The following is a 25,788-nucleotide window of genomic DNA, read 5'->3' as shown; positions in this document are numbered from 1 at the left end:
AAATCTGATAACCTTTCAAAATATTCATATGTTATCTGTTCATATTCATTTATTTATTTATTATCTGTAGTGTAGTTAAGTTTTCTACTCCTGAATTTGGTTCAATTGTTTTGAATTAAATAAATATTGAATGTACTGTACCCAGATCGTGACAGAATGGGTAGCTGGAATCAGAATAAAGAAAAACTGAAAATGCTGGAATTGAACAGCACTCTTTGAGAATATGAGAACATTTTAAACTAAACAAAACAGAAGCTGTACCTCTTTTAGCAGCTTTCTGTCCAGCTCCTGGAAAAAAGCCCCCAGTGCCTCCTCCATATCCACCATAACCACCTAAAGAAAACAAAGAGGCAAATGCCAGTGAAACATTTGTGCAGTGTAAACTTTTAAAAGACAGTTTGACCCCTTTTTTTATTGTTATAAAAGGTATATTATTGTAATACCGAGAATATAATGCTCGAACATACTGTTGCCCTAATGTTACAAATCTCAGTTTCAGTACTTACCTGCTCCAGGGCCACCACCTCCAAAACCACCTCCTCCTAAATTTCCATAACCTGGATGAGAAAGAAATTATAGATGGGAAGTCAAGTAGAGTGAAATAAATAAAGCACAGATGGGGCAACAAGGGTCAACGAAAAGATGCACAACTTTCTTCACTGTGAAGAAAAAAATACTCTGTTGTACTGACCCTTCAATAAAAAGAACCCATCAATCAGGCTTTCATCACAACATTTTCCAGGACCTGCAAGTACTTAACTATAGATACAAAAAAAGGAAAAACAAGAAATATGACCCAATCAACTTGTGCTTGATCAAATGTGATTTAAAACACTCACATTTATGTTTCTAGAGCCAAGGACTGCATGTTGGGAGCAGTGGAAAGTGCTGACCCCCGCTGAGTAAGAAACATGATAGACATAACATGGCTGTGTTCTGGTTGTGCTGTATTCCAAACAGTGGAGGTAGCAGTCTGTTCTTTGCGAGACAAGCAAGCCCCAAACTAATCCATCGGCGGCAAAGATTTTTGGCTTGACTTGACGGATAAATAACATCTATCCCAGCTTGTGTCTCTGTTTGCCAATACCAAAAATTAAGAAAAAAGAGTAAACATGCTGACCAACTGCATGTGGATTAAGAAAAAGTGGAAGACCCTTAAAATTAGGAGCCTAACATGCAAAAATGGGTCCCAATGTACAGCCAATATTCAGTCAATAAACATCTATGTACTAATTCCAGGAATCTGTTAGTCTGTAGTGTGGAGTGAGAACCGTTCCTCTTATCGGCTTTAAACTTGGCGTGTGCATTGTTAAGGGACCAAGGAAGTACTGTGTCAAATTTCGTGTGAGTTGGACACACGATAGGTTCAATATTAATTCGACTTTAATAAACAACAGTAGCTGGGACCCAACGAAGTGACGTTGTTATCACGACAACTGGCCCGTTCACATGTTGACAACTGATTCTCCATGGTTTTGCATACTGAGTTGAGCTTCACAGAACTTTGAATAAACAGGTGAACAACTCTTTGTGCAGCGATGTCTTCAGGGTCCAGCAGTTGGTCTTTACTTGCCGGTAGTCAGAAAGTGGACGCAACTGGATGTCATAGAATGACGTCAATTAAATTGAATTTAATACATCAGGCAATGCTTAAACATTCTATAATTCAAGTTAAATTCCTTTCAATAAAGTACCTTTTTTTTTTTAAAGGAAAAAAAGTGAAGGTTGGATATTTATTCATCTTCAGTTGTTTAACAAAAAGTAGTATCTCTAGAATATGGCTGAAGTCATGTATGTGTATTTTCTAAGGGTAACATATGGCACTTGATGTGCCTCATGCTTCTCAGAGCTGTGTTTCTAAGCTATGAGTTGAACAAGTTCACCAATCAAAGACAAACATGCTGGAGTAATGACTGTTTTTGAAACCAGGAAAAATTCAAAATGCAGCCAACAAGCTAGTCCACCAAGGAACTTGTTTTCATCAATACTTGTGAGCCAAAAAATCTGGGGGTGAGAACATCTACGCATGGGAAACAAGCTGAACAAGGGAGAGAGAGGGAGACAGAGACACATGAGGCTGGAGGGTGAGAGCTTGGAGTCAGTCCAGTAATCTGCAGAGTTGCAGGTAATGATACTGATGAGGAGGAGGAGGAGGAGGAATGTGCAGGGAAAGACAGAGAGAAAGATGGAAGTGTGGAGTTTCATGACCCAGTCAGAATAAATGTGGGCACTGGCCTTGCCAAGGGCTTGGCAAACACACAGAGTGAAATGCAAGCCCAGACGTTAAGCTAGGCATCCTTGCGATAATCCATCTCCTTCAATGTTTTTTAGCTCGATTCACCTTGATTGCTCAACTATCCCTGGACACACCTTGAAGTAATAACAACAGTAATAATTTCTTGTATAAATCAGAGTGATCTAGGGCTTTCTCTTTTCCAGCGTCTACTGAGCTGACACAAGGAATCTGTATCATTTGTCTCATTTTTATCAGTGAGCCTCACATACCATAAAATGTTAAGGAATTGACAGGAACTGACAAAAAACAAAGGAGTTACAAGATAAATGGCACATTGCTGATGACTGAAACCTTTAGAATGACTAAGTCTGGCTTGAAGGGTTCTTGTAAGACTGTACTGTCTGGTATTGCATCCAGATCACAGAACGTCTCATTGGCCAGACACTTGTATGCGAATGTCAGAGTGACTGTTGGAAACAGCACAGTGTGCGCAACAGAGAGATTATGCATCTCAATAGAAGAGAAACACTGAGAACAAGTGAAGACAGGCAGAGCCGTGGATACTTTAAGCTTGCTCATCCATCATCTGGCCCACCTGTAATCACATGTGCATGACCCAAGCTGGCTCTGGCAAGTCGTCATCAGGGTCAACCAGCCCCTGCCACGTGGAGCTCTGGTTTAAGATCAGGAGACGAGATGCAGTCATGCAGAAGTCAGACTGAGAGGGTATATGTGTGTTTGACCATGAGTGTGGGCCTTGGGCAGACAAAAAGTTTAGACAGGGGAGAAATCACTGAATACTAGGGAAATAAAACCCATTACAGTGAAAAAATAAAACTCTGGAGGTTGTGTACTTTCAGCGCCGAAGTGAAACGATATGCTTTCAAAGCCTGGACATTTGTCAGTTTGGGGTCGTTACACTAATTGTATTTGTGAGAGATAAAGTTTTAGTACAAAAGCTCTCAGTTTAGCCGTATTTATCTGCTCTGCTCAAACAAGCATGCTTTTGTTGGACTGACATCATTACAGTACGTCAGCTCACACAAACAGACCTGTCTTAGCTCACACATTATTGGAAGTCTACACCGATGTTTGTTGTCATGAACCACACACATAGAAAGTCTGCACCATGACCCCGATATCATATCATCATATTTCCTTGGTGCGGCTCCCAGTATTTAGTTGATTTCTAACAAGCTGAGGGTTTCTGTACGATAATTTAGTGGCTTATCTTTCATGGTGACGCTCAAGGCCTTGTGGGAAGCCCAAGAGACCACTTGAAAGCCCAACTGACTTTGGACAAAGGAACCTTGCAGGAGGTCAACAGTCTGAATATAACAGTATTGGGACAGAAACACAATACTACACAGGAGGGAGGACTGGGGGCCGAGGAAATTGTAAGGAAAGTGATGCAGTACTGCAATGCATCATAGTTTCCTCCAGTTAGATTTCTAAAAGAGGTGCAACAGAAACCTGGTTCATTTGCCAGTTTCCATTCAGAAAAGACCACTGGCTTCCAAAGCTTTACAGGGAGAAGTGCACCAGCAGGTTGTTGAGGTGAAATTTGGGGATTGTGTGGCATTGAATAACTGAGCGTTGCCCAACATTCATTTGTGGTGGCTGGTTTAAGAATTATCTCAGCGAGGGTAGACATGTGATTTCAAGTCTAGACCTTCTCGGACAAAATAGGAGTCTTGTTTTTGGTGGAATGAAAAGGTAATCAGGGACAAGCTGCCATGTTCAGATGTGCTGGTACATTCACTGCCTCCTGCTCAGGTGGCAACCCACTTTTGAGGCGTCGCAATTGTCATTCTGGCCACTGTTATCTTGGATTTTGAAACCAGAAGTAGGGCGAGCCTGACGGAGATCTCGAGAACAGTGCACGCCCACCAATACCTGCCACCACTAGTGGTCATAGTGTAACCAATGTCCAAAAGCATGTGCTTTATCTTCAGTTTTACCCTAATTTGGACCATAATCTACAAAAGGGAGAATTATATGGTAATTTTCTCAAACTTCAATAGAGAGATGTATTTTCGCAATTGCCCTCTGCTGGTAATTTAAGAGAATACAGGTTTCAGGCACTTTTGCACTGGCTCAACTTTCCAGACCCTGGCAAGTGGGCAAGATGGCTAGCTCTACCAGCCACGGCTCATCCTCTTAAACTCTAGTCCAGAACAAGTGATGGATATGGTCCAGTTTGAAGAAAGATACCTGGTTTCAATCTCAACATTGAAACATCTTGCTCATTCTCCATTGGGGTTAGGTCAGGTAATTCTCTGTTTCAGAACCAGAAGAATACAAGATACATCAATCAAAACTTTATATTTCAACTTGCAGTCTCTTGCTTTTGTTCTCCAAAATATTAAATCTCTTTTCTCTTTGCTCGTTTTTCTTTAAACTGTGTCTAAGGGATTGCGTGCTGATCAGACATGAGGTGGTAATTGCCACAGCCGTAGGAAGCCAAACGTGAGAAGTTAAGATGGATTTGCTTGCTTCTTTCCATCTCCTCCCTTTTCCTCACCCGCTCATCCTTCTCTCTCTCCACTTTGTGAACCAGCTGGGCCTGGTGAAGGTTTTAATTTAAGAGATCGAGGAATTCCATGGCTGAGATCCACTTTAACTGATGGCAGACGCTTAGAGAGCAGACGTTGGAGCTGGAGGTCTGGAATGTTCTGGATTTTTTGGGTCAATTATTTGCCATTTTGTTCTCTGTTTTTGCTCGTATTTAATCAGGGAGGCAGTTTAGGAACAAATGCTTGTTTACTGAAAAACAAGGAATGAAGATTAAAACTTTCTTTAAAAGTGTTGTCAGGAAACCACTGTCAATGTGATGCTGCTCCTCTGTGATGGGAGAGTCACAGAAAAATTATAAATTGAGTCGTCTGTTCCGCTAAACACTGGCATCACTAAACCGACAATAACTGCAAACATGTAGTGTAAGTGTGAAGGCTAATTGCGAGAAGCAGAGAGGCGTGATATGGCAATAAAATGCTGCAATTTTTTAAATGTGATGGAAAGCCTTGATAATTTCATTCTCAATGGTTCTATGGAGGTCCCCATAGGCTCAGCATTTTTCTGTGATTGACAGGCGGATTCTGCTCTCCGGCTGTGGTCCCATATAAATTTTCACTTTGAAAGCTAAGCCTCACATAATGTCCTTCACTGTCATGACACCATATTTTTATCAGTATCAAATTATCACACTGTTCCTCTTCCAAGTTAGTGAGTAGATTGCATTCTTACGAGGTGACGCAGGACAAGCTGGATGAAAGCAGAATGATGTGAGGTGCTGTAGTGATTACATTTCGCGTGAGACATGCCGATACACCGAAGCTCTCCTTGATTCCTCTACTCCCCCTCCCCTCTCCAGTGACCTCCCTGCTCCTTGTCACTTCCAGGTCCTCCGTGCTCCCAGTCACGGGCACTGGGCTGTGAGAAGCAGGACTAGTCACATGTTGGACTGATTAAGTATTCACAGTCACACCACCGCACACAAAGCCGTCCCTTGCTGGCTGGTGTGAGCCAACCGACACTGGCGTCGAGCCTTTTATTGTTTTTGCTTTCCTTTTCCATGGAGTCATTGACACTATCAATGAGAGTTCCCAAAGCCCTGAGCCTCCCACTCTGCCAGATGACCCCAAGTGCACGACTGCCAGGTCAAAGGACTAAACTTTCTAAACTGCTCCGTGTAGTTATTCATTGTTAGTACGGCTGCCGATTTTTTAAACTTCTATTGAGAACATTTGCATCATACTAAAAAGAGAATGCTATGTCGTAAGCTTTTATACTGCTGAATTACCTTTGCCTAAATTTCAAATTCTCACCAGCCCACACACTTGGGCCGCTGAACACACATCATCTCAGAGGCATTGAGCAACTCCTTCAAAAGGGCTACAAATTAATGGTAAAAGTAAAAGTCATCATTTCACGTTGTGTGGATTACAAGAGCAGCCATTGAGCCAAACCACAGCTCCATGCCCAGTGACATCTGCAGCCGTCTGATCTAACCAGCTTGAGCCCTAGTGCGCCTTTCACCTCCACAAACTCATGGTTTATTTAAAATACATCTGTGTGAAGAGAGTCGCTGCCGCCCCTAATTCAAACTGTGCTGATTTGTAAAGCATGCCTTAAACCATATCCACCGAGTTTGTGATGTCATTGTTAATGCAACAGATTAAACCAAGCAGAACACGCTATGCTGTAAGCTTTCAAGTTGACCAAATATTTCTCCCTTTTGATTAGTTGAGAGGCTCTGCTATTCTACCTATTAAACACTTCTACAGAAACACTGAAGCCCTTGAGTATGTCTTAAAAGTATCCCTAATACAGAGATCATACCATCGCCCACTTAAGCTTGGCGCACTAACTTCCAACATGTACGGTGAAGGCATTCAGACAAATCAGAAACACACTGCAAGCATTAGAGTGTACAGCAGGACACAGAGTTCACGTGCTCTGAGAGAAACCAATTTTTTATAACAGCTCATGTCTGAGTTCCACAACCGGAGAAGTTAAATTTCACAAATTATTCATAGGGTGAGAAAACAAGTCAACGTACACAGCCTGTGGCTAAGATATGTAAAGTTGGCCCAGAGTGTTTCCTCTCCCAGATGGTCCGCATATGCATCTGACTGCTATTTCACTTTTCTGACAACTCTGGGCTGAGAAAAGAGACTTGTGTCCGACAGGTTGGCTCAACTCAAAACATGCAAATTGAAACAATGACGTTAGATTCACTGAGGGGGCTTCAAAAGCGTTTTCCCAAATTCCTCTGACATTACAAAGGCTGTCATCATTGTGCAGCCATCTGAGGCATTCCACACTGACAAATTTATGGGATGATCTACGAAGGAAAACAATTATAGAGATAAATTGTGTCATTGACGGAGGAAAGCTCTTTATCACATTGTACATTATGTCAATGTGAAGGATTTGCTTCATGGGCTAACATATAAAGGCCCCTAAATAGATGAAGGTAGAGTGATTTAAAATCCATTTATTTCACTTACCTTCATTTACAACACTACGACTTAAAAATGTCTGATACAGACACAGGCGTTGGCCCTTATCACAAAAACCTCTTAAATTTCATTGTCTTTCCAAGTTGACATCTTGTCTGCATCTACGGCACCTCTTTTTCACCTTGAGGTATTTGTATTCTTATTCTTTTTGTCCAGTTCTGCTTGCGCCGTGTGTTAGAAACCTCATCAATGTGCCCACTCGCTTGCTGTGAATTCCCCTAACATAATCCTACTATATTCTCACATGTGCTCACTCTGACATTATACCACAGGGCTGGCAGGAAAAACTCTGGAGAAAGTCTTCAGCAACTGACTCAGATATTTGCATCCTCAAATGCAGCCCCTCCAGATACTTTCAGGATTTAGAGAGTACAGTGCATGTTTTAAATCATCCTATGCAGGTTAAGTTGCACATTTTTATCGACCGCTGCTATACTTTCACAATGTGGAACACACATAACTTTTATCAGCTTTAACACCATTTTAATTGCCCAGTTACCAACCAATACACACAGTTTCCCTGATTTAACAGAAAACAGTCCACCTCTACCAATGATTGCAACAAGGTCATTCAAATGCGGATTTGTCTTTATGGCCTCTCTGGAAAAAAGAGCAAGAAACGTCTCCGTAAGAACATTTACAACACTTAGATTGTGCTGCCAGATGGACAAGGATAGTGGTCCATGCTCCAGACCTATTGGCAAACGGAGCATGGGAGAGGTTGAGCAGCTGACAGCAGGATGGCTCATCAACTAACACAGAGAACATGAAAAAGAAGAAGCACACTGATGGTAACATGCTCACTGGCGAACAAGCCCCAGTCATGATACAGAACAGGGTGGTGAAAGGCCGTAGAGCTGTAACTGAGTTAAAGTGAAAGTTTTGGTCCAACGAAAGGGGAAAATACCTCAGTTAGAAAGTGTAATATGTGGCATGCGTGATGCATTAGACACCAATAAAAACTAATAAAGCCCTTATCTTATCTTGCTTTACTCTGGTATAAATTCTTATTCCCAAGATGAATTAGAGAGATTACTGTGGACACTAACAACAACATGTGGTGAGATCATATAAAATTGTTCGGGAAGTGACAGGCTTTTCCAAAGAGAAAAAACAAGCTGTGTTGGCTGTGTGTATGTTGGGTGGGCTTCGTCGAATATAGGGACAGAGTTGGTTTGATGTAAGTTTCCTCTGCAGACAGTTAAGGTTTCCAAGATATTAAAAGTCTGGCACAGAGACAGATTGAGGAAAGGAAGAGAAATATAGGTGGGTACGGATAAAGGACAAGCTGAACAAGCTTGTAATTCGTATGTCTGTGAGCTGAAGGTCCCCAAACCAATGTCGGGATAAGTATTTGAAGATTGCGCAGGTAAGGTATGTATATATGTACATGTATGAGTGTGTGCGTTGTATTAACACACAGATGAGCACCATTAACATATTTACATACACTCACGTTCAGGCACATTCACAGGCAGATGCTTCCAGGTCTGAGCTCCAGTAATGAAAAGCATATGTGCTCCCGGAGACTGAACCTCTTCCAAGCTCATCATCTTCTTTTGGCTAAACACTTTCATCTTCACCTCAATCCATCAGTCTCTTTTCTTTTAGCGATCTCTCTAAGCATGTGTGTCGCAAGAACGAATGTGCACATAATGTTTTTGTCCTTTCCTTCACTTTTTTGTCCTCCCTGTATATTTCCACTTATCTTGTGAAGAAGACAAGTACATTTGGTGCTTCTTCAAAAAATACCCTGATAGGAACAAGAGGGTCCAAACATGAAGCTAAAAGAATCAGGTATATGGAGGGACCATGTAGGAGGATACAAGGGATGTTCGCAATGGTCCAGAGTTTGTAATTCAGAATCGGTGGATGGATAATAACATGAGCACTATTCTATCAACAGCCTTAAAGTGAGAACCAACATCACAACAGTCTTGTGTTGGCCAGAGGCAGTTCAAACTCAAACCTACCTATGTATTGTCTGCACGGAGAAGCTTTCCAGTAGCTGTCAGATCTACTCACAGAGACATGTTGCTCCAATGGATGATGTAATCCATCATTTTAAATTACACACAATTGTCCATCCACGATTTTATCTTTCATGTAACCGTTGGGACTATTTTCCCTATTACTCCATTAATTCAAATTGTTATGTTTATTCAGTGAAACTAAAGAGCCAAAATAAAGTGAAATAAGAGTTGAGGACTATTTACATTCAGCTCCCAGTTTATTTGGTACAATTATCTGAAACTAATGCAACCCTAATACAACAGCCCTGCAATCAATCCTACCTCCAGGTTATAAAGTCATTTTGGAAACTAGGTTGTGGTGTTATTGAGTTGTATTGAAATATAATGTTAGGTTGAACAATAGGCTCATATTACCATGCTCACAATATCAATTTCCTTCGGATTTTCAGCTCAGTGGTTTTGGCGAGCAGCACTGAGGGTCAGCTTTGCTGAGCCCACACCATTTATTTTAAACCAACCACAAACAGTGAAACTAAGTCATTGAAACATGAACATCTACGATGAACAAGGTTTTGACTTGCCACTGTGCTGATTCAAACGCAAGGGAAGCCACACACACACACACACACACACACACACACACACACACACACACACACACACACACACACACACACACACACAAACGTTTGTACAGCTTCCTTAGTGAGTACACTTATTGGCATAATGCACTCCCTAGCCCCATTAATCTTAACCTCAAAGCATGTCTTCACCTTAAAATCTTTGTCATGAGATCTTTTGTCTCAAGAAGGGAGAAAAGTCCCCATAATGTGATTGTGTAAACTGATTTAAGTCCCTACAACATGAATTAGACCTGAGCCACACACACAAACACAAACATATATAGTTTATCAGCCTGGACACTCGTTAAGACCACAGTGCGATCAAGTTTCTTATTCTTGTTCATGTAGACCCTCACTCATAATTGTATTGACAATATTTTGGAAACAGAATAGAATGGCGGCTATAGTATTCCATCCATGTTCTATGAGAGGCAATATGTAAAAAATAAAATTGCTTACAGATTCTGACTTATAATATAACATTTCATTGCCCTCCAATTACTATAGTGCTGTACAACATTGCTATTGTCAGTTTCAGATTGGGAGAGAGAGGTGGGACAGACAACACGTTGATTTCAACTTGTTGACTGTCGAGCTAATCATGGACACCCCAAAAATATCTTACCCAGACAAATTTTTTCTCAACATGAACCAGACTTTTGTAATGGTACAATAAAGCTGCACCAATACTGAGAACAGTAACCGCAATGTTTCTTGTTAACTTCCTTCACACCGCCTGAAAGTGACAAGACGCTAGCCTACGAAAGCCAAGATTTAGAAATCACGGAGACGAGGATTGATCCACCTTTGCTTGGGGGGAACGCAAAATCTGAGTCCAACAGCTGTTCATAGCAAGAAAGATCCTCTCTTCCAGCTTTCAGTGTACTGTCAATGTTGGACGATGACAGGTCTCACAATTAGTGTAACATTTACAAGGTCTTGGATGAGCTGCACTGCAATTCACTGCAGTCACGCTAATCACATAGCCAGCTGCTGCGCTTGATTACGGGACAGGCAAGGTGTGTGTCTGGGGAATGCAATGTCACCACTAAGCCTCCAGGTACAAATTAATGGCATCTTTCATCATGTGTGCGTGAGTGATTTACCGTTGTTTTTACACTTATCAACAAAAATCCTGCTTTATGTATTATTGCATGATAAATAATGGTCAATCATCTTTTATATGGTGGTAGCAAGTCATTTCTTCTGGCATGTTGTGTCACAAGCCAAATACTGGCGAACTGATTCAGCTAGATTCTACCTGCAACTGTGTGAGAGTTACAAACTGGTGAACTATAGATCCACATTTGTGTAGTAATGGAAATGTCATTCTTGTCATTTATTCCCAAAAATCTCCAATCCAAATATGCATCAGTTAAGGTCATTTTATTCAGTTGGAAAAGAAATGGCAGCACTGAACATAATAATTATGGTCGGGAAGCAGAACATATCATATCCCTTCGTGAATTTCAGTCTCTCCTTTCATTTCATGTATAAAACCTTATCTGACCCTTAGCTGTTCAGTTTGTGTTTAAGGTTTTTCCCCTCTTTTCCCCATGCAACAGAGATTAGTATGGAATGTGGGAAGGAGCACCTACACCCAAATTGAATAAAAACACAAGGAGCCGCTTTTAACATCGGTTGCTTCCCTTTTTCTCACTAACGTAATTTCTGCCAGGTACGCCTTGTGAGGGAGACCTTGTATTCATACTAACACTGGGACAATATTTCCCCAAGTAGAGCTCTGCTGATCCCAGCCAAGATCAACTTCCACCAAATACTGGATATTAGGTAATTTTCACAAAATGGCTCTCCAGCTAGTTTTATTTGCTGGCAGGGGTGTGGCCCTCCAGAGGGAGCCCTCAGAAACAGGCTGCATGAGTTATCAGGACAATAAGACGATTGCTTGGTTCCTTATCTTTCTTAACACATAGAAGTAAGCTCAGATTGTATCAGCGGTGCTTACGGAAATACATGATTGCTAAACGTTCCTACAGCACCGATGCAGTGCAGGCTGAAAGGAAAATATTTACTGTACGCTATCTGAGCGCAGGGCCGTGGTAAATTTCAGAGGAGGTTTCCAGATATTGTAAGGTTCCAACATTACAATAACATTAATCAGTACTCTGGCACCATTGCTTGGCTGGCGTTGATGGCCGTTTGCACACTGCCAATCATCACTCCTTTATACAGCTGAGGTCTAGGAGTGGTGGAATCTTTGCATGGGCCAACCCCGACAGGACGCCCCAAACAGCTGCAGAGCCGGTGTAAACCAGCCCTGACGAAAACACAAGGGTGATAAGAAAAACTTGGTGATAACCAATCAAAACACTGTTTCTCTTTAGCCGCTGCTCTGTATTTAATGCAGGTCTCTGTTGGTGTGTGTGGGTGCATTACGCAGTCTGTACATTAACCTACTTTTTCCACCTCATAACAATGCACTTTGTTTCCTTCCTGTCAAAGCACTTGACATTATATGTAATAAAGAGGAATTTCCCGTGTTGTGAACAAAAGAAGTCTGTTTCCCTCTATGTCAGTGTTGCTCTACAGCATTACAGTGTGATTTAAACTGACCATGGGCACACTATCTTCTAATGTTGACTGGTTATTTTCCACAAATGATATGGAAAATTTAAAATAATTTTAATGTAGAGTATGAACACACAACATAGACCCAGCCCATTGTATAACACCTGCTAGTTTCAGACAATGTGAAATAGAAAGCTACAATCTTTTAATATTGCTTTTTTCAGCATTTTCTCCTAAACCCGACTTATAACAGTGAAGTTGGGACAAGAAATAAAGGTGTGAGAGGGGATTAGGACATGCCTTATAGACTGTATATAAATATGGATTATGCATCTCCATTCCTTCCCACTATCGAGAATTGAAGTCAAAATATCCCAGATATGAAAGCAGCCATCTTTTAGTGATTACATCATTGGAGACAGAGTCTGTAGCAATCAGGGGATGAGGTCATGAGGTCCCTCGACCAACTGTGAGTTAGTCAGCTGTCAATTATTACGTTTCAAAAAACAAATAAATAAAAAAACTGTTATATCAGTGTGATAAGAACTACCTAAGATGACGAAACAGCTTGAGGAAATGGGTTTTTATGTGTACTTTAGTTTGAACGATGTCCAATTCACTAGCATGGAGGTTGCTGTATTTATAAACTATACCTAAATCAGCCATAAGAATGCTAATGAGACACTTAAGAAAGCTAATGAGACACTTTTCGGGAGCTGTCATGTCGTCCATGTTTAAACAGCACAGTCTACAAAATGCAACAAAGGCCCCAGACAGAAATGAATGAGACAGGCCAGCTTCCAGGCGCTGATATCTGACGAACAGCAGCTTAAACAAAGAAAGTGTTTGGATGTTTATCTGTCTTCATACCTGCAAACGCCTGGCCACCAGGTCCAACACCTCCTGGCACCAAACCACCTGGGCCTACACCATGGCCTCCACCTCCATGGCCTCCACCTCCATAGCCTCCACCTCCATAACCTCCTATTGTCGGGAATAAAACAGCAACAGTTGTGATTGTACCGTCGTCATCATCATTATTGTTATTATTGTTTATAGCTAACAGTGTCCATGTCATGTCATTATGGAGTCATGAATATACATTGTTAAGCTAATGACTGAGGTAGTATGAGAGAACAGATTTCACAATTGTAAACCTCAAACTTCTAAGGTCATCCAATAAACCAGCTTAATAACAGTGGTTGGCCCTAAATACATTGTTTATTGCCACAGCAATATCCCAAGCAATTTAATTACTCTTGCTTGTGTATCCCCAGCATCTGACAAAACAAGAAACAAGTTTTGACAGGGAAATTAATTTGTCTTTAGAACCTCTTTCTTCTTGTTCTTATTAACATAAACCTTTACGACATTCAACTATGCATAGAGACATTTTAAAAGTCTGATCAATAGGTTCTTCCCAGAGTGATGGCTTAAGTTATCCTTCAAAGACACACAGGATCAACCTTGTATAGCAAATGGGAGTTGAAGTCAGGCCAATGTGCCTACGGTTGGTGAGCTGCTGCTTAAGTGGCAGGCATCTGTTATTGATGTGTGAAATGACAAACAGCAGACAGAGTATCTGTGTCTCTGTATTTAGCCCAATGGAGGCAACGGTCGCATGAACAAACAATCAGAGCCCTGAGTAAAAGCAGAGCCGCTGGCATGACAGAGAGGTAACTTAATGAAAAATATTTTATTTATTTATAGTCAAAAACACTCACAAATGTGCCTGGAATAAAGGTAAATATATAATGTAGGGATAACGTTAATACATACAGAACATACAAACATTGCTTCTTGTTTTCAAATCACTACCACATTTGTGCATTGACCAATTTGTGATAAACAAGATGTTTTATCTTAAAAATGAATTTTATTTGTTGGACAACATAACTACTCACCTGCAGCTTTGGCTGGTTTATAGCCTGGAGGGACTCCTCCAACAGACCCTTGTCAAACAATAATAACACAGATTATTGAGTTAAGGTTCGCATGTAGAGATGTAGCAGACAGTTTGTTGGACAGGAATCCATACTGACATTTTGAGTGTTTCGAATAAAATATTATAATGAAAAGCAATAAGATATGCTGTACACCATGCATGTTCATATGTATGTATGTTCCCATCATATGTCTTACTGGACACTGATTCCCTGTCCTGTGTTTAGCGGTTGAGAAAAATTTAGGGAGGGCGGGGAATGCAAACACGGCAGAGGTCAACACAAATGAGCTGCAAAACATGCACATGAAAAAAAAAAACTTTCATTAACATTTTTTACCTTCACCAGGAAGTTTATATGGTCGGCTGCATTTGTTTGTTAGTCAGTGAGCAGGATTACCCAGGACCTACCACCCCTACTACTTTGCGGATTACAATGAAACTTGCTATGCTATATGGGTCAGGGAAAAACCCATTAAAAAATCTGATATATTTAAGGGAATGATATTGTGTACTTTGGTGCAAATTTAGATCAAAATAAAGGAATTGTTGGGTCTTGACAGAGGTATACATTTATTGATGGTATCAAATTTAAAACTAAGACTCATAATATAGGTTAAACTGGGGTAATCATCATTTTAATTTGAGCAGTGAAAGAGATAATCTGTAATTTACGTCAACACAAAACAGTAAGTATCTTTACTTTAGGTTCAATGGTATATTGAGATATTTTAATATTCTGGTTTTAATAAAACCTCTTCTCTACAGCATTATTTTACTCTTTTACCTTTGATTATCATAAACAGACTGTGTTTGTTGTGGCTGAGCTCTGGATTATTTTTGTTTAAACTGTCCAGACAAGTCGTTGGAGGCTCTGTTACCTGGAAAGAATCCAGTGCCTGCTCCAGCGCCTCCTGGTCCGATTCCAGCACCAGGTGGCACATACACACCTGGAGGACACAACAGAGAGAGAGCAGAGGGTCGTCACCATTATGTGTCACCAAGCCAGAGCAGCTTTCACCCATCATCTGATTTATTAGACAATCAGTCTCCCAAATGAATCATTAGTGACCCGAACAACACAACTGAAACCTGTCCTCATCCCCCAGGTCAAAGCAATGATGCAGCATATAATAAAACCTGAACACAGCAGCTCCAACCAGAGCCAGAATGAAATTACAAAAATAAAAAAATTCTAGTCTTGATTAGAAGTAAATTCCTTTTTCTGTTTTCATGAGGTATTGCAGTTGAAAATCTTCTTTCAGAAAGCTGCTGCAGCAACATGGACAATGTTGACCCCCCACCTCCATCCCCCAGCCTCATTTTTAGCAGATTTCTGGCTGCGCACCAAACTAACTCCTGAGATGGTCGTTCTTGATCCCAGACACAGTGGCCTCATGTGAGCAAGGAACAACAACAGCCATAAAAGAAAAGGGGGATACAAAAATCAAAATGACTCCAGTTGTTTTGGGACGACTAACAGCTTAATCCACTGGGACTGGTGAGCTAAGGCAAAAATTGCAGTTATATTTTTTCAGGGCAAACCTGGTTTATATCAGTGAAAAGGGAGAGATCAGGGCTGCAGGACCATGATGATTATGTATAATGGTTCTTACATGTGTTAGGAGGCCAATTAATTTAAACCACATGTCACAGGGATCCATGTGTTTATTAGCAAACACCGCAAGAAAACAGCACTTTGTCCACTGAGTTGGGCCATTAGTGGTAGAACATTACAATGAATCACTGTCCGATTGAGTTGAATGATAAAGTCATGGCTTTGACCTTTGAAGTTGACACACATTTATTAGTATTGTGCCATAATAACATGGCCCAAACCCAGTTGAGGTTAAGAAAATGAGCAGCCAGTGCTAATCAATGGAGAAAAGCAAAGCCTTGGTGTAGGGATCTACTTGTTGGATGGGTTTATAAAGATAGCTTAAAGATAGATTAAAAAAAAGTTGACGGCAAGAAAAAGTATGACGTTTATATTTTAAGCTTTTATTTTTTGGTAACATTTTTAGAAAATCAGAGACTAAACGACAGAATTGTGTTGATATAGACGTGAGTTTATTTTGTTGGAGTTAACAAGGATAACATTGCCAAATTCACATATCCAAAACTGCTCTCCTATATCTGATTGGAATGTGGTATGAAACATTTGTCTGTTTTTGTTTTACAGAAAAAAATTTCTTCAGTTTAAAATGGCCAACTGCACAGAAGAACTTGGTATATCTAAGTTGACTGAAATCAAATAAAAAGAGGGAATAAATAACAATGTTCAGGGCTCTCTATTTCATTATCAACTGACTAAATCAATGCAAGTCACATGGTTCTCTGTCACCATGCCCATGCCCTTGACTCCGTAGCAGTGGTTTTAGGGGCAGGCACCACACAGCAGAGATGGAGTAATTGTTTTAAGTTTGCTCCTTCATTTCTCAGTGAAAAGGAGGATTTCCTGTCTCGGCATCGCAAGCGAGGCGAGAGGGAGTGTGTGACTGCTCCACTTTTCCTTTTTCTAAGAATCCCATCATGCTACTGTGGCAATTTTACAGAGTGCATTAGGTTCACTGTAGCCGTGTATCCAAATGAGGCCCATTATGACCTCTGTCAAGTAACCTGACCTTCCTCAATATATCTGAAGATTTCGTCAGGATTGCTCTGATCATCATCATCATTGTGCGTTTAAGCTGCTTGTGAAATCAGCCAGGTTATGGGAATGTGCTGGAATGTGTGTGAAGGACAGGGCTGACTTGTAGACCACAAGGGATATGAAGAGGTATAATTTATTTATGATATTTAGTGTTTGTGATATATTTAGTGTTTGTGATACAATTAATGTTGGTGAATAAAAAACTAAGAAAAAAAGATTAGCAGACTTAAACCTTTATTACCAAGCAGTGACTTTTATTCGCGATCTTTATGAAAAACCGGTTAGAAGCCATCACTTATTACTACATTATTCAGAAGGAATAAGTGTGAGAGTTTTACTACTTAATTTTGACGATGTGTAAAAGGAATGTCAGGGAAGCGTTGATAAATTACTGCCAGTGAAATACAATGACAGGTTGTTAACTGAACTTTTTACTGGTATTCATTGAGTTTAGAGTTGCTGTGAATGTGTATTAGGAGGGCGATGATGTAAATGCACTCTAATGGGAATCCCGCCAGTGATTTAATTTTGTCATCAAGCCATTTTGATCTCATTTTCAGAAGACAGAGTGTCAGTAAACTATGAATGAAGCCAGTCATCAGTAAAAAGGGAATCAAGTGGATAGAATGGGGTTCAAAGTCCAGGAGTGAGAGAGCAACACTGACATAAATAGCATTATGATAATTGTTTGTTAAGCTTTTTGAAGTGCTTGAACAAGATAGAATTTTCAAAATACATTCAATAAGGTGTGGCTTTGCACAAAACTATAGAGTCAACAGTGAACAACGATTGAGTTAAATGTGCACCCTTACTGAGTCAGAGAATCAGAACCAGACATAGAAAAAGCATGGATCCTCTACTTACTGGAAATTTGAGTCCCTCTCAGCCAACACTTGAAGCTGTCATGTCTCTGTCTTGCGGCCACGAAGTGATGTTGGGCAATCCCCAACAAGGCTATTTTTTTTTTTATCATACATTTTTCAAATCTCATTTCACCCCAAATACATCCCACCACAAATGTATCTCAAGCAACAATTTGGAGTCACTTCTGAATATTCAAGGTTCTGACAGTTCACTAACTTCACCTGTTGTGTGGGACCAGGGGGTGTTTTGAACGTGAACATCAAAAACTTTTAGACATGGAAGGTGAACGGACTAATATAATTCAAAAACTAAATTTAAAACCTCCAGACTTCAATCCATCAGCCAATTCTGCTCTAATACAGAAAGTAAAGAGCTTTACCTTTTTCTTAGGTGGTATAAAAATAATGCACCAAACAACATGAGCCTTGAAATTATTGGGTTGTCTAAAAGTTTGAACGGTATTATTTTCTAGAGAGGGAAATTCCTGATACCATTCCTACATCATTATTCAATCCATATTCTAACAAGGCAACACAACGGCTGAGATATCTGATAATCAGAATGAGGTTTCAAATTTGTGTTTGTATAACTCAAAGAACGCGATGTTTGAAAAGCTCAAAAGCTTAAACGAAAATCATTTTCATAGACAACATGTGCGTATGCAAGTGTTTTGGTTTCTTCGGTTCCCTTGATTTGAATTTTGATAAAATGACGTAGTTCATCAGACACAGGCTTACAGGAGAAAAGGATTGGATCCAGCCCCTTGCATGTTTAGTTTTGCATAATTGGATGTTTGAGTGTTGGCCTGGAAGTGACATGTTTATCAGTGGTTTTCCTGGCAAGATGATTTATCTGATATTTTACTTCTACATCAATACTGGTGATACAGCTTAAAGAAGAAAAATTATACTGGCTTGAAAAACTTGATTTTATGGGAGATATTGGTCACTGGGCCCACGAGTAATGACTGAATAGCACAGAAGTTTGGAAACTCTACGAAATAACTGTTATAGTATCAAACCAAAGCGAATTACAGGTTTTTCCATAGTTCCTCTTAATGTTAATGGCAGCTTCAACAATTTCTCAAGACTTGAAAGCTTTTAAGTTTTACTTCATTTACAACAGGGTGGTGAGTAATGTGACATTTCCAGAAACCCTTTTCTGTGGTTGCTTAATAATTGGCCTTTTACTAAATAATTAGATCCTTAAAGAGTTGATAGAACAAGCAGCATTCCCTGTTCATTACAAAAGACTTACAGGACCATTACCATTTATGATCTCAGTGCTTTGCACCACATAAGCTGGGAAGTCCGAGGGAAAACTACGCTGTAATGTGTTTACATCACTCTAGCCACCTGATATGTACACAGATGTGCACCGCTATTTCAATCACTTTCGAAAAATCGAAAACATATTTTGGCTAAATGTTAGCTGCATTTACTTGTATCTGAAACCGCTATCGCAGAGGAGAGAGTTTGGTTCTGCCTTTATGGAAATCTCTCATACTGCAACACAGAGCAACAGCACTGTGATGTAAAGACTGTGGTTCCTGGCGCCCTTACATGTCCCGTTATCAGACACATGACAGCTGGACAACTATCAGCCTACTATCACCCCTCACACTGTTCATTTTCCACAGCATGTTGGAGGGTGGAAGAGGAAAGGGTGAGGAGGAGCATCCCAGAAAAAGAAAAACTTAAGTGGGGAAGATTACCCACCATACCTGACTTCACTTTCTCTTTATTTGCTTGTCTGTACAAAAACAAACACAGCCCATAATGACCAAGCATGTTTGCCTCTGTGTGTCTTGAGTGAAGCCTTCCTGTAGGAAGCTTACGGGAATCACTACAACTGACTGAGGAAATGCACCTCTTTGATACTGGAAACGAAAGGGGTTTGGAAAAGCTTTGGGCTCTCCTCTATAAGTATTTTAGACCCCAACATGACTAACGGATAAGCCATGGTTGAAGATAACCATCAACCATGTGAAATCACTACATGCTGGTGGAACAAACAGTTCATATTATGACTCTACTCCAGAAACTGATTTATGCAATAATATGGAACTGACAAGTTACGAGTACAAGGCCATAAAGGAGCAAATTTACTACAAACTGCAGTTTCCCTTGTGTTGCGTCAAAGACATCCATCGATAGGACAAGTTGACCAAATACAATGTATTGTGGGTTTTCTCACTGAAATATTGCTGAAATTATCTGATGTGACACCTGAAAGGACATGAAGCAAGTTTTTGTTGTGCTTTGGATTAAATATTAGATATATGTCTGAATAATGATAAAGAACATGAGGAGTTGAGGAAATTCAGTGACATTTACGATATTTGAATGGGGAGAAAGCAGTGATTTATTTCTAAGAAGAAAAAAGCTTCAGCATCATGTTGCTAAATCCTATCAAGACACTTGCAGCTTTGTTTGGTTTAGACCTAAAGGTGCCATGTCAACTCTCACCGCCTCCGATAAAAAAATGTGCACTGAAACTAATACAAGACAGCACATAGTGTTTATTTGCCAGAGGACTTTGATTAAATTGACGTAACGTGTTTAATCAGAATTTAATTTTGTTAACATCTTTTCTCGACAGTTATGGACACATATTAATACAACCGTTTTATTCTAATGTTGTGCTCATGTTGTCAAGTTGTTTGCAAACTCAGGAAAGCTTTGGTGGGTCAAGGTGAAAACATTCGTGACAGGAGCCATTTCAGATTGCTGGCCCAGTGAGACTACTGCTAGCACACAGCCTGGTGAAGGCTGGGATTAATCGTCTGACTTAATGCGCTTTGTTAAAGACTTGGCAACGGCTGAGGTGACCAGACATCTGACTGGAAGATGATATCACTGACATTTAGCCACAACTACAGACTCAGAGCTAAACTGATTATCAATTGAATATTAATTAACTACGTATTGTATACCACTAGAGGAGGTACTCACTTTACTTAAGTAGTAGTACAAATAAATAGACAAAAGTACTCAAGTGAAAGTACCACCTTAACTTTTCTACCAGAGTAAAAGTAAGTACTTCCTTTTAAATATACTTCATTAAAATTGCTTGCAAAGCTTAGCCTATTCTATAATGCAACTGTTTTCTAAACCATTAACTGTGCCAACTGCATACTGTTTATTAAGAATATCATAATAAGAATAGCACAGACTGTCATATAAAAGAATGTATAGGATGATGCTACTAAAACAAATTATCATACTAATTAAAGGCTTGGCAGTGGCCTCTTTAATTTCAGAAGATTGTTTCACTTTGAAAATGCCCCAAAAAAAAAGGCATTACAGATATTTGCTGATAAATGTTGTGGAGAAAAAAGTTTAAAAAGTACCCAAAATAAATCTTCTTAAATAAAGTACAGATACATTTAAATTAACTTCAATACATTAATGAAGTAAATATACTTTGTTACAACTCACCAATAGTGAATGCCCTCACAGTATCAATCTTTATGATGTGTCTACAAGTGCAGAGGTATGACCTCGATGAGAAATCAGTAGGTGTTTCTCTCATGAGGATTTTGGATTGCATATCCGCAAGTCAGTCAATCCATGGATGAAGGAACAGGATTGCATTAGACACTCAATCAGATTATCAAAGCTAAGACCAATACTTGTAACAATGACGTGTGTAGACCTAAGGAGTTACACCCAAGACTTTTGTGCAGTCCTTTAGAGTTACAGTACAACTAATAAAACAAGTCATCCATCCCAAACCTCTGGTGCCAACAACTCTAACAGTTTGTTGCAGTAAAAATTGTGACAGGAAAACCTGTAGGCCAAAATGTTAGTAATCGCTTCTGGCTAGGACTATCAATACAGAGTGTGACTTCCCCGGTCATATAGCATGCTGTGATGCACAGTTGCAAACCGTGAGCTGAATTTGTCCATTCTCCCAAACACTTACCTGGGACGTTTGCCAGAGCAAGACATGAATACATGGAATAACAGCTTTTTCCCAATAACAAACCCTGGTCACTCAGTGATTGAATCCAAAAAGCCAAGAAATACTGGGTGAGGTCACCTCATTGCAGATTACACCAAATCATTCAACATCAACAAAAAAAATTATTTTGTTGATTCATTAAAAGAAAATCAAGAAACTGAACAAAGAAGAAACAAATTCCTTCAACTGCAGCGCAGAGTGCTGGGATCACTATATGTCACATTAATCCTATGCTGTGGCTGGAAGTCAACCCTACAAGAAGATGAATCAGTGCCAAATAGGTGCTTGCAACATACGCTACCAATCAAGCCTGAACACAACATCTTTGGGGAATCAAGAGAATAATGCTACAATCCATCATTCACCATTCATTCATTGTGAAAGCTAAAACGCACCAATTTCACTTTAACCTACCGATTAATGTGCAAAAATCCTCTGAGGATTTTTATGCTTGGAACTAGCCAATGCCAAATTAGGTAAACTGGCTTCCAGCACCACTAAAGAAAATATCGCACAACCTATTTTAATTCTTTGGAGACAGTGAAAGAACAGAGCAGTTATTTTTTTCTCTTCATCTCCTGCTGGTCACTGCCAGTGAGAATAGGGCCATTGACCATGTCCGTCATAAAAGCCAAACTAATGACTTTGGTGCGCCAGTTGGTTGTTGAGGTTGTCTGGAGGATTAAAACATACGTCAAGGTGAGTGATGTGATAGTTGATACTCTCAAAGTTGGATTTTTTACTCTCAAATGTTTAAGCACCTTCTTAGCTGCTCACTCTTCCCTTTAGTGAAGAGTACGTCTGATTAAATTCCTAAGTCAAGGAATTTATTCAAGGAATTTTATCATCCGCTCCAGCCTGGTTTTGATTCAGTTATCATATATAGCAATTGAAATTGAGGCCACGGAACCCAAGCTTCACAAACATGAATTTTCTTTTGAGAAGAATAACCAGAGATGTTAGAGAGAGAAAAAACACTAAATTAATCCTGAATAGAAAAGCGCATAATGGCCAAGATGGCAGTTGTATTATTCTGCTATAAATTTCGGCTCTCTCTCCCATTTCGTATAGATTGATTCCTGGTCTTCTATAAGGATTTGGACGAAATTAAATCCTCCAACTCATGTGACAGATGCTATTCGCTTGTGGAATGTAGAATAACTGCTCCTTTAACAAATGAGGGATGATCAACAAACATACCTGCACATGGTCACAGGAAACATGACAGAGGACCCATTTATTACCAGACTCCTTCACAGATGTTTCCTCCAGGACTATAAAAAAAAATCCAGACCAGCCTCACACTGCATCGTAATTCAAGGGGTGAATTTCACAAGCCATAGGTGTTTTCTGTGCGGAGGCATTGAATAAATTGATGGGTGTTAATGAGGTTCATGTTACTCATAGATAATTGACCTCTGGAAAAAGTCGAGAACCCCCCCCCCCCCCCTTTAATCGCACAGATACAGATGGAACAATTTTGAGCGCCACAGAAATGCTAGATATGGATGGATTCAAGGCTCACTTGAGATCAAAGTTTCGCTCCTAAGCCAATGTTGATAACTGTTGGCTCCTTCACTTGTGATATATTTTGCCTGAATCCACCTTGAAATATCAACTGAAATGTGGCATTCACAGAGAAACAAGGATAACATTTGGTATGAATAGAAGGGCAAAGATTTTTTTACATGATACAATGTCTGACCTGACAAAAAAACTATTTAAGTCAACATGATCAAATTAGAAAAGGCAAACAAGCAGCTAGGAAAAGTGAGCCTTTATATGGAGAAAACATTTGTTTTAGGAATCTAACAAATAACATGCATCGGAAAGGACGCTTGGACAATGGAAGATAAGGAAAATAGGGAAACAGCTGTGACCTTTAAGAAAATCAATGCAACAGAAAACATTCTTGACTCCAGCATACCTAGTCCCAGATGCTAAACATGTTTTCCAGTTGGGGGTTGAATAATTCAAGAGAATATCAGCCAAAAATCTGACCAAGAACCAAGTTAAAGCAACATGGAAAGAGGAGAAAAAGCAAACACGGAGACTGAGGGAGAATGGTCGGAACCTCTGTCTCACTTTCTGTCTGACAGATACAGATAAGATGCAAAATGAACCCCTAAAATCTGCCCGCTGCTACTCTGACTTGATGAGACGACCCAGTCAAAGCCGTCACAGTGACACATACACTCCCACTCCCTGTGGGAGTTCATCAGGGGTGAACATAAATGGGGATTTTACAGAGTAGGGAGAGGGACCAGCTGGAACCTTCACTTCCTGAAATGTAATAGGACAGCGTCTGCAGCCATGTAAACATACTGTGTGTTCACAGGTGTGGACAGGATGCAATCAAATTGTCTGAATGCATTTAAAATACATAAACCAATATACCTTAGTTTGTTTTTTTAATTCAGATTGCATGCACACAGACACAATGACATGTTACTGTTAAACCAATAACAATTTAAAGTGGGATGCAAGTCTTGTTCCAGAAAGGAATTTTAACAGCAGCAGTAGATATCAAAATATGATTTAAAGAAAAAAATCTCTTCTATTTGTGATTTATTACAGGACTCAATGAGTCTGTATTAGCTCAGTCAGACTTAAATTTTCATAATTATTGCGGTAAGACAAAATATATTAATTTATTTAAATCAGCAAATAACAAATGCACATGAATATTTTTTTTGTTACAGCTGGGATCAAGCCAAAAGGAACAATAAAACAATAAAAGTTATAGGCAAACACTTTTATTTCCTGAAGTTTCACACATCAACAGAGAAATGTTAGTTACATAAAATGTCTCTTAAATATATGAAAGTATAACTTTGATAGTATGTAAGTAAAATCAGAATACTGCATCTGCTTCAAGTCTGTATTCGATGCAGCAAAGATCACGGCTCAGTATACCTGTAGCATACACTTACCTCCTTGTAGAGAAGGCTGAATCAGTGCTAAGAGGAAGAGTCCACAGAAGAGCAACAGAATGCTTCTGTTAGCCATCTCGCTCCAAAATGCACCACCCCTCTCCCGATCAGCAGGTTTTATTCTCTTCAAGCTAATTACCTCGAGCCCAAAGTCTTACAGAGCGGCGGAAAAGGTGAAAAAAAGGGAAAAGATGTGAGACTCTACGTAATTAAGAGGGGGCAATGACTCCGGTTCACTGGATCACTTTGCTTTTTTTCCTCGTCTGTCTGGTGTTGCTGTTTTTATTCGGGTCACTCCTGCCAACAGCAAAGACGCTGTTGCCAACAAGGAAAGAGAGAGAGAGTACGAGACGCACACACAGACAGGGAGAAAGAGAGACAACCCCCCACTCTCATCCAGAAGGAATTGAACTGTCTGCCAAACATTTGCATGGACACAGACCATGCTTATCTGTAAGAGTCGAGAGAGAGACGGAGGAAGAGCAAACCACAAGCCCAGATAATAACCTTTTATCTAATGGTCAGCTGTATAGTTTTTAACATCCATTTTTACTGTTTCTCGCATAACCCAGAAAACTCTGAGGAAGAATGAAAAGAACACAGCAACTATCAGCACGTGTGCACAATATATCAGAACAAGACATTACAAAGTGACTAGCTGCATAAATAACAGGGACGCAGCAGTGCAGACTGTCTGGGAGTCCACGTGCGGACACCGGTCCCACTTTTAGGAGAAAACTGTCATCCTAACTAAAAAGTCCAGAAACATCAGCCTGCTACTCTGTGCAGCCCCTCAACCACTGAACAGGGATATTATAAGTCTCCAACCAGCCTCCGTCCATACTCAGCTTTAGATAACTCTGAATGCAGCAACTGTACTTCTATGATCAGCAGCTGATACATTTCACCCTTGGATCATCAATCATCAGACAAAATAATTATAGAAAGAATAGCAGAAAATGCTTCTCATGTCTTGAATATTTTTTGATGGCTTTCTAAAATCACAGATAACTTATTGGAGCGGCCGTGGCTCAGGAAGTAGAGC

At 39.9% G+C, this 25,788-nt stretch overlaps 1 protein-coding gene across 1 annotated transcript in view; it reads right to left on the bottom strand.

The window, feature by feature from the left end:
* The window catches only part of elna (elastin a), a 51,893-nt gene extending 26,783 nt beyond the window's left edge, over positions 1–25,110 (bottom strand). Inside the window, exons 1-6 of the mRNA XM_053422101.1 lie at positions 24,744–25,110; positions 15,209–15,277; positions 14,290–14,337; positions 13,256–13,369; positions 507–557; positions 262–333 (exon numbers count right to left, since the gene is read on the bottom strand). Coding sequence (XP_053278076.1) covers positions 262–333; positions 507–557; positions 13,256–13,369; positions 14,290–14,337; positions 15,209–15,277; positions 24,744–24,819 — 430 coding nt within the window. The 5' untranslated portion in view covers positions 24,820–25,110. The remainder of the gene's footprint in view (positions 1–261; positions 334–506; positions 558–13,255; positions 13,370–14,289; positions 14,338–15,208; positions 15,278–24,743) is intronic.
* Positions 25,111–25,788: the final 678 nt, after the last annotated feature.

The sequence above is a fragment of the Pleuronectes platessa genome, chromosome 5, assembly GCF_947347685.1.
Source record: "Pleuronectes platessa chromosome 5, fPlePla1.1, whole genome shotgun sequence".
Classification (NCBI taxonomy): Eukaryota; Metazoa; Chordata; class Actinopteri; order Pleuronectiformes; family Pleuronectidae; genus Pleuronectes; species Pleuronectes platessa.
The sequence above is the reverse complement of the archived record's forward strand: the minus strand, read 5'-3'. Positions and strand labels throughout refer to the sequence as shown.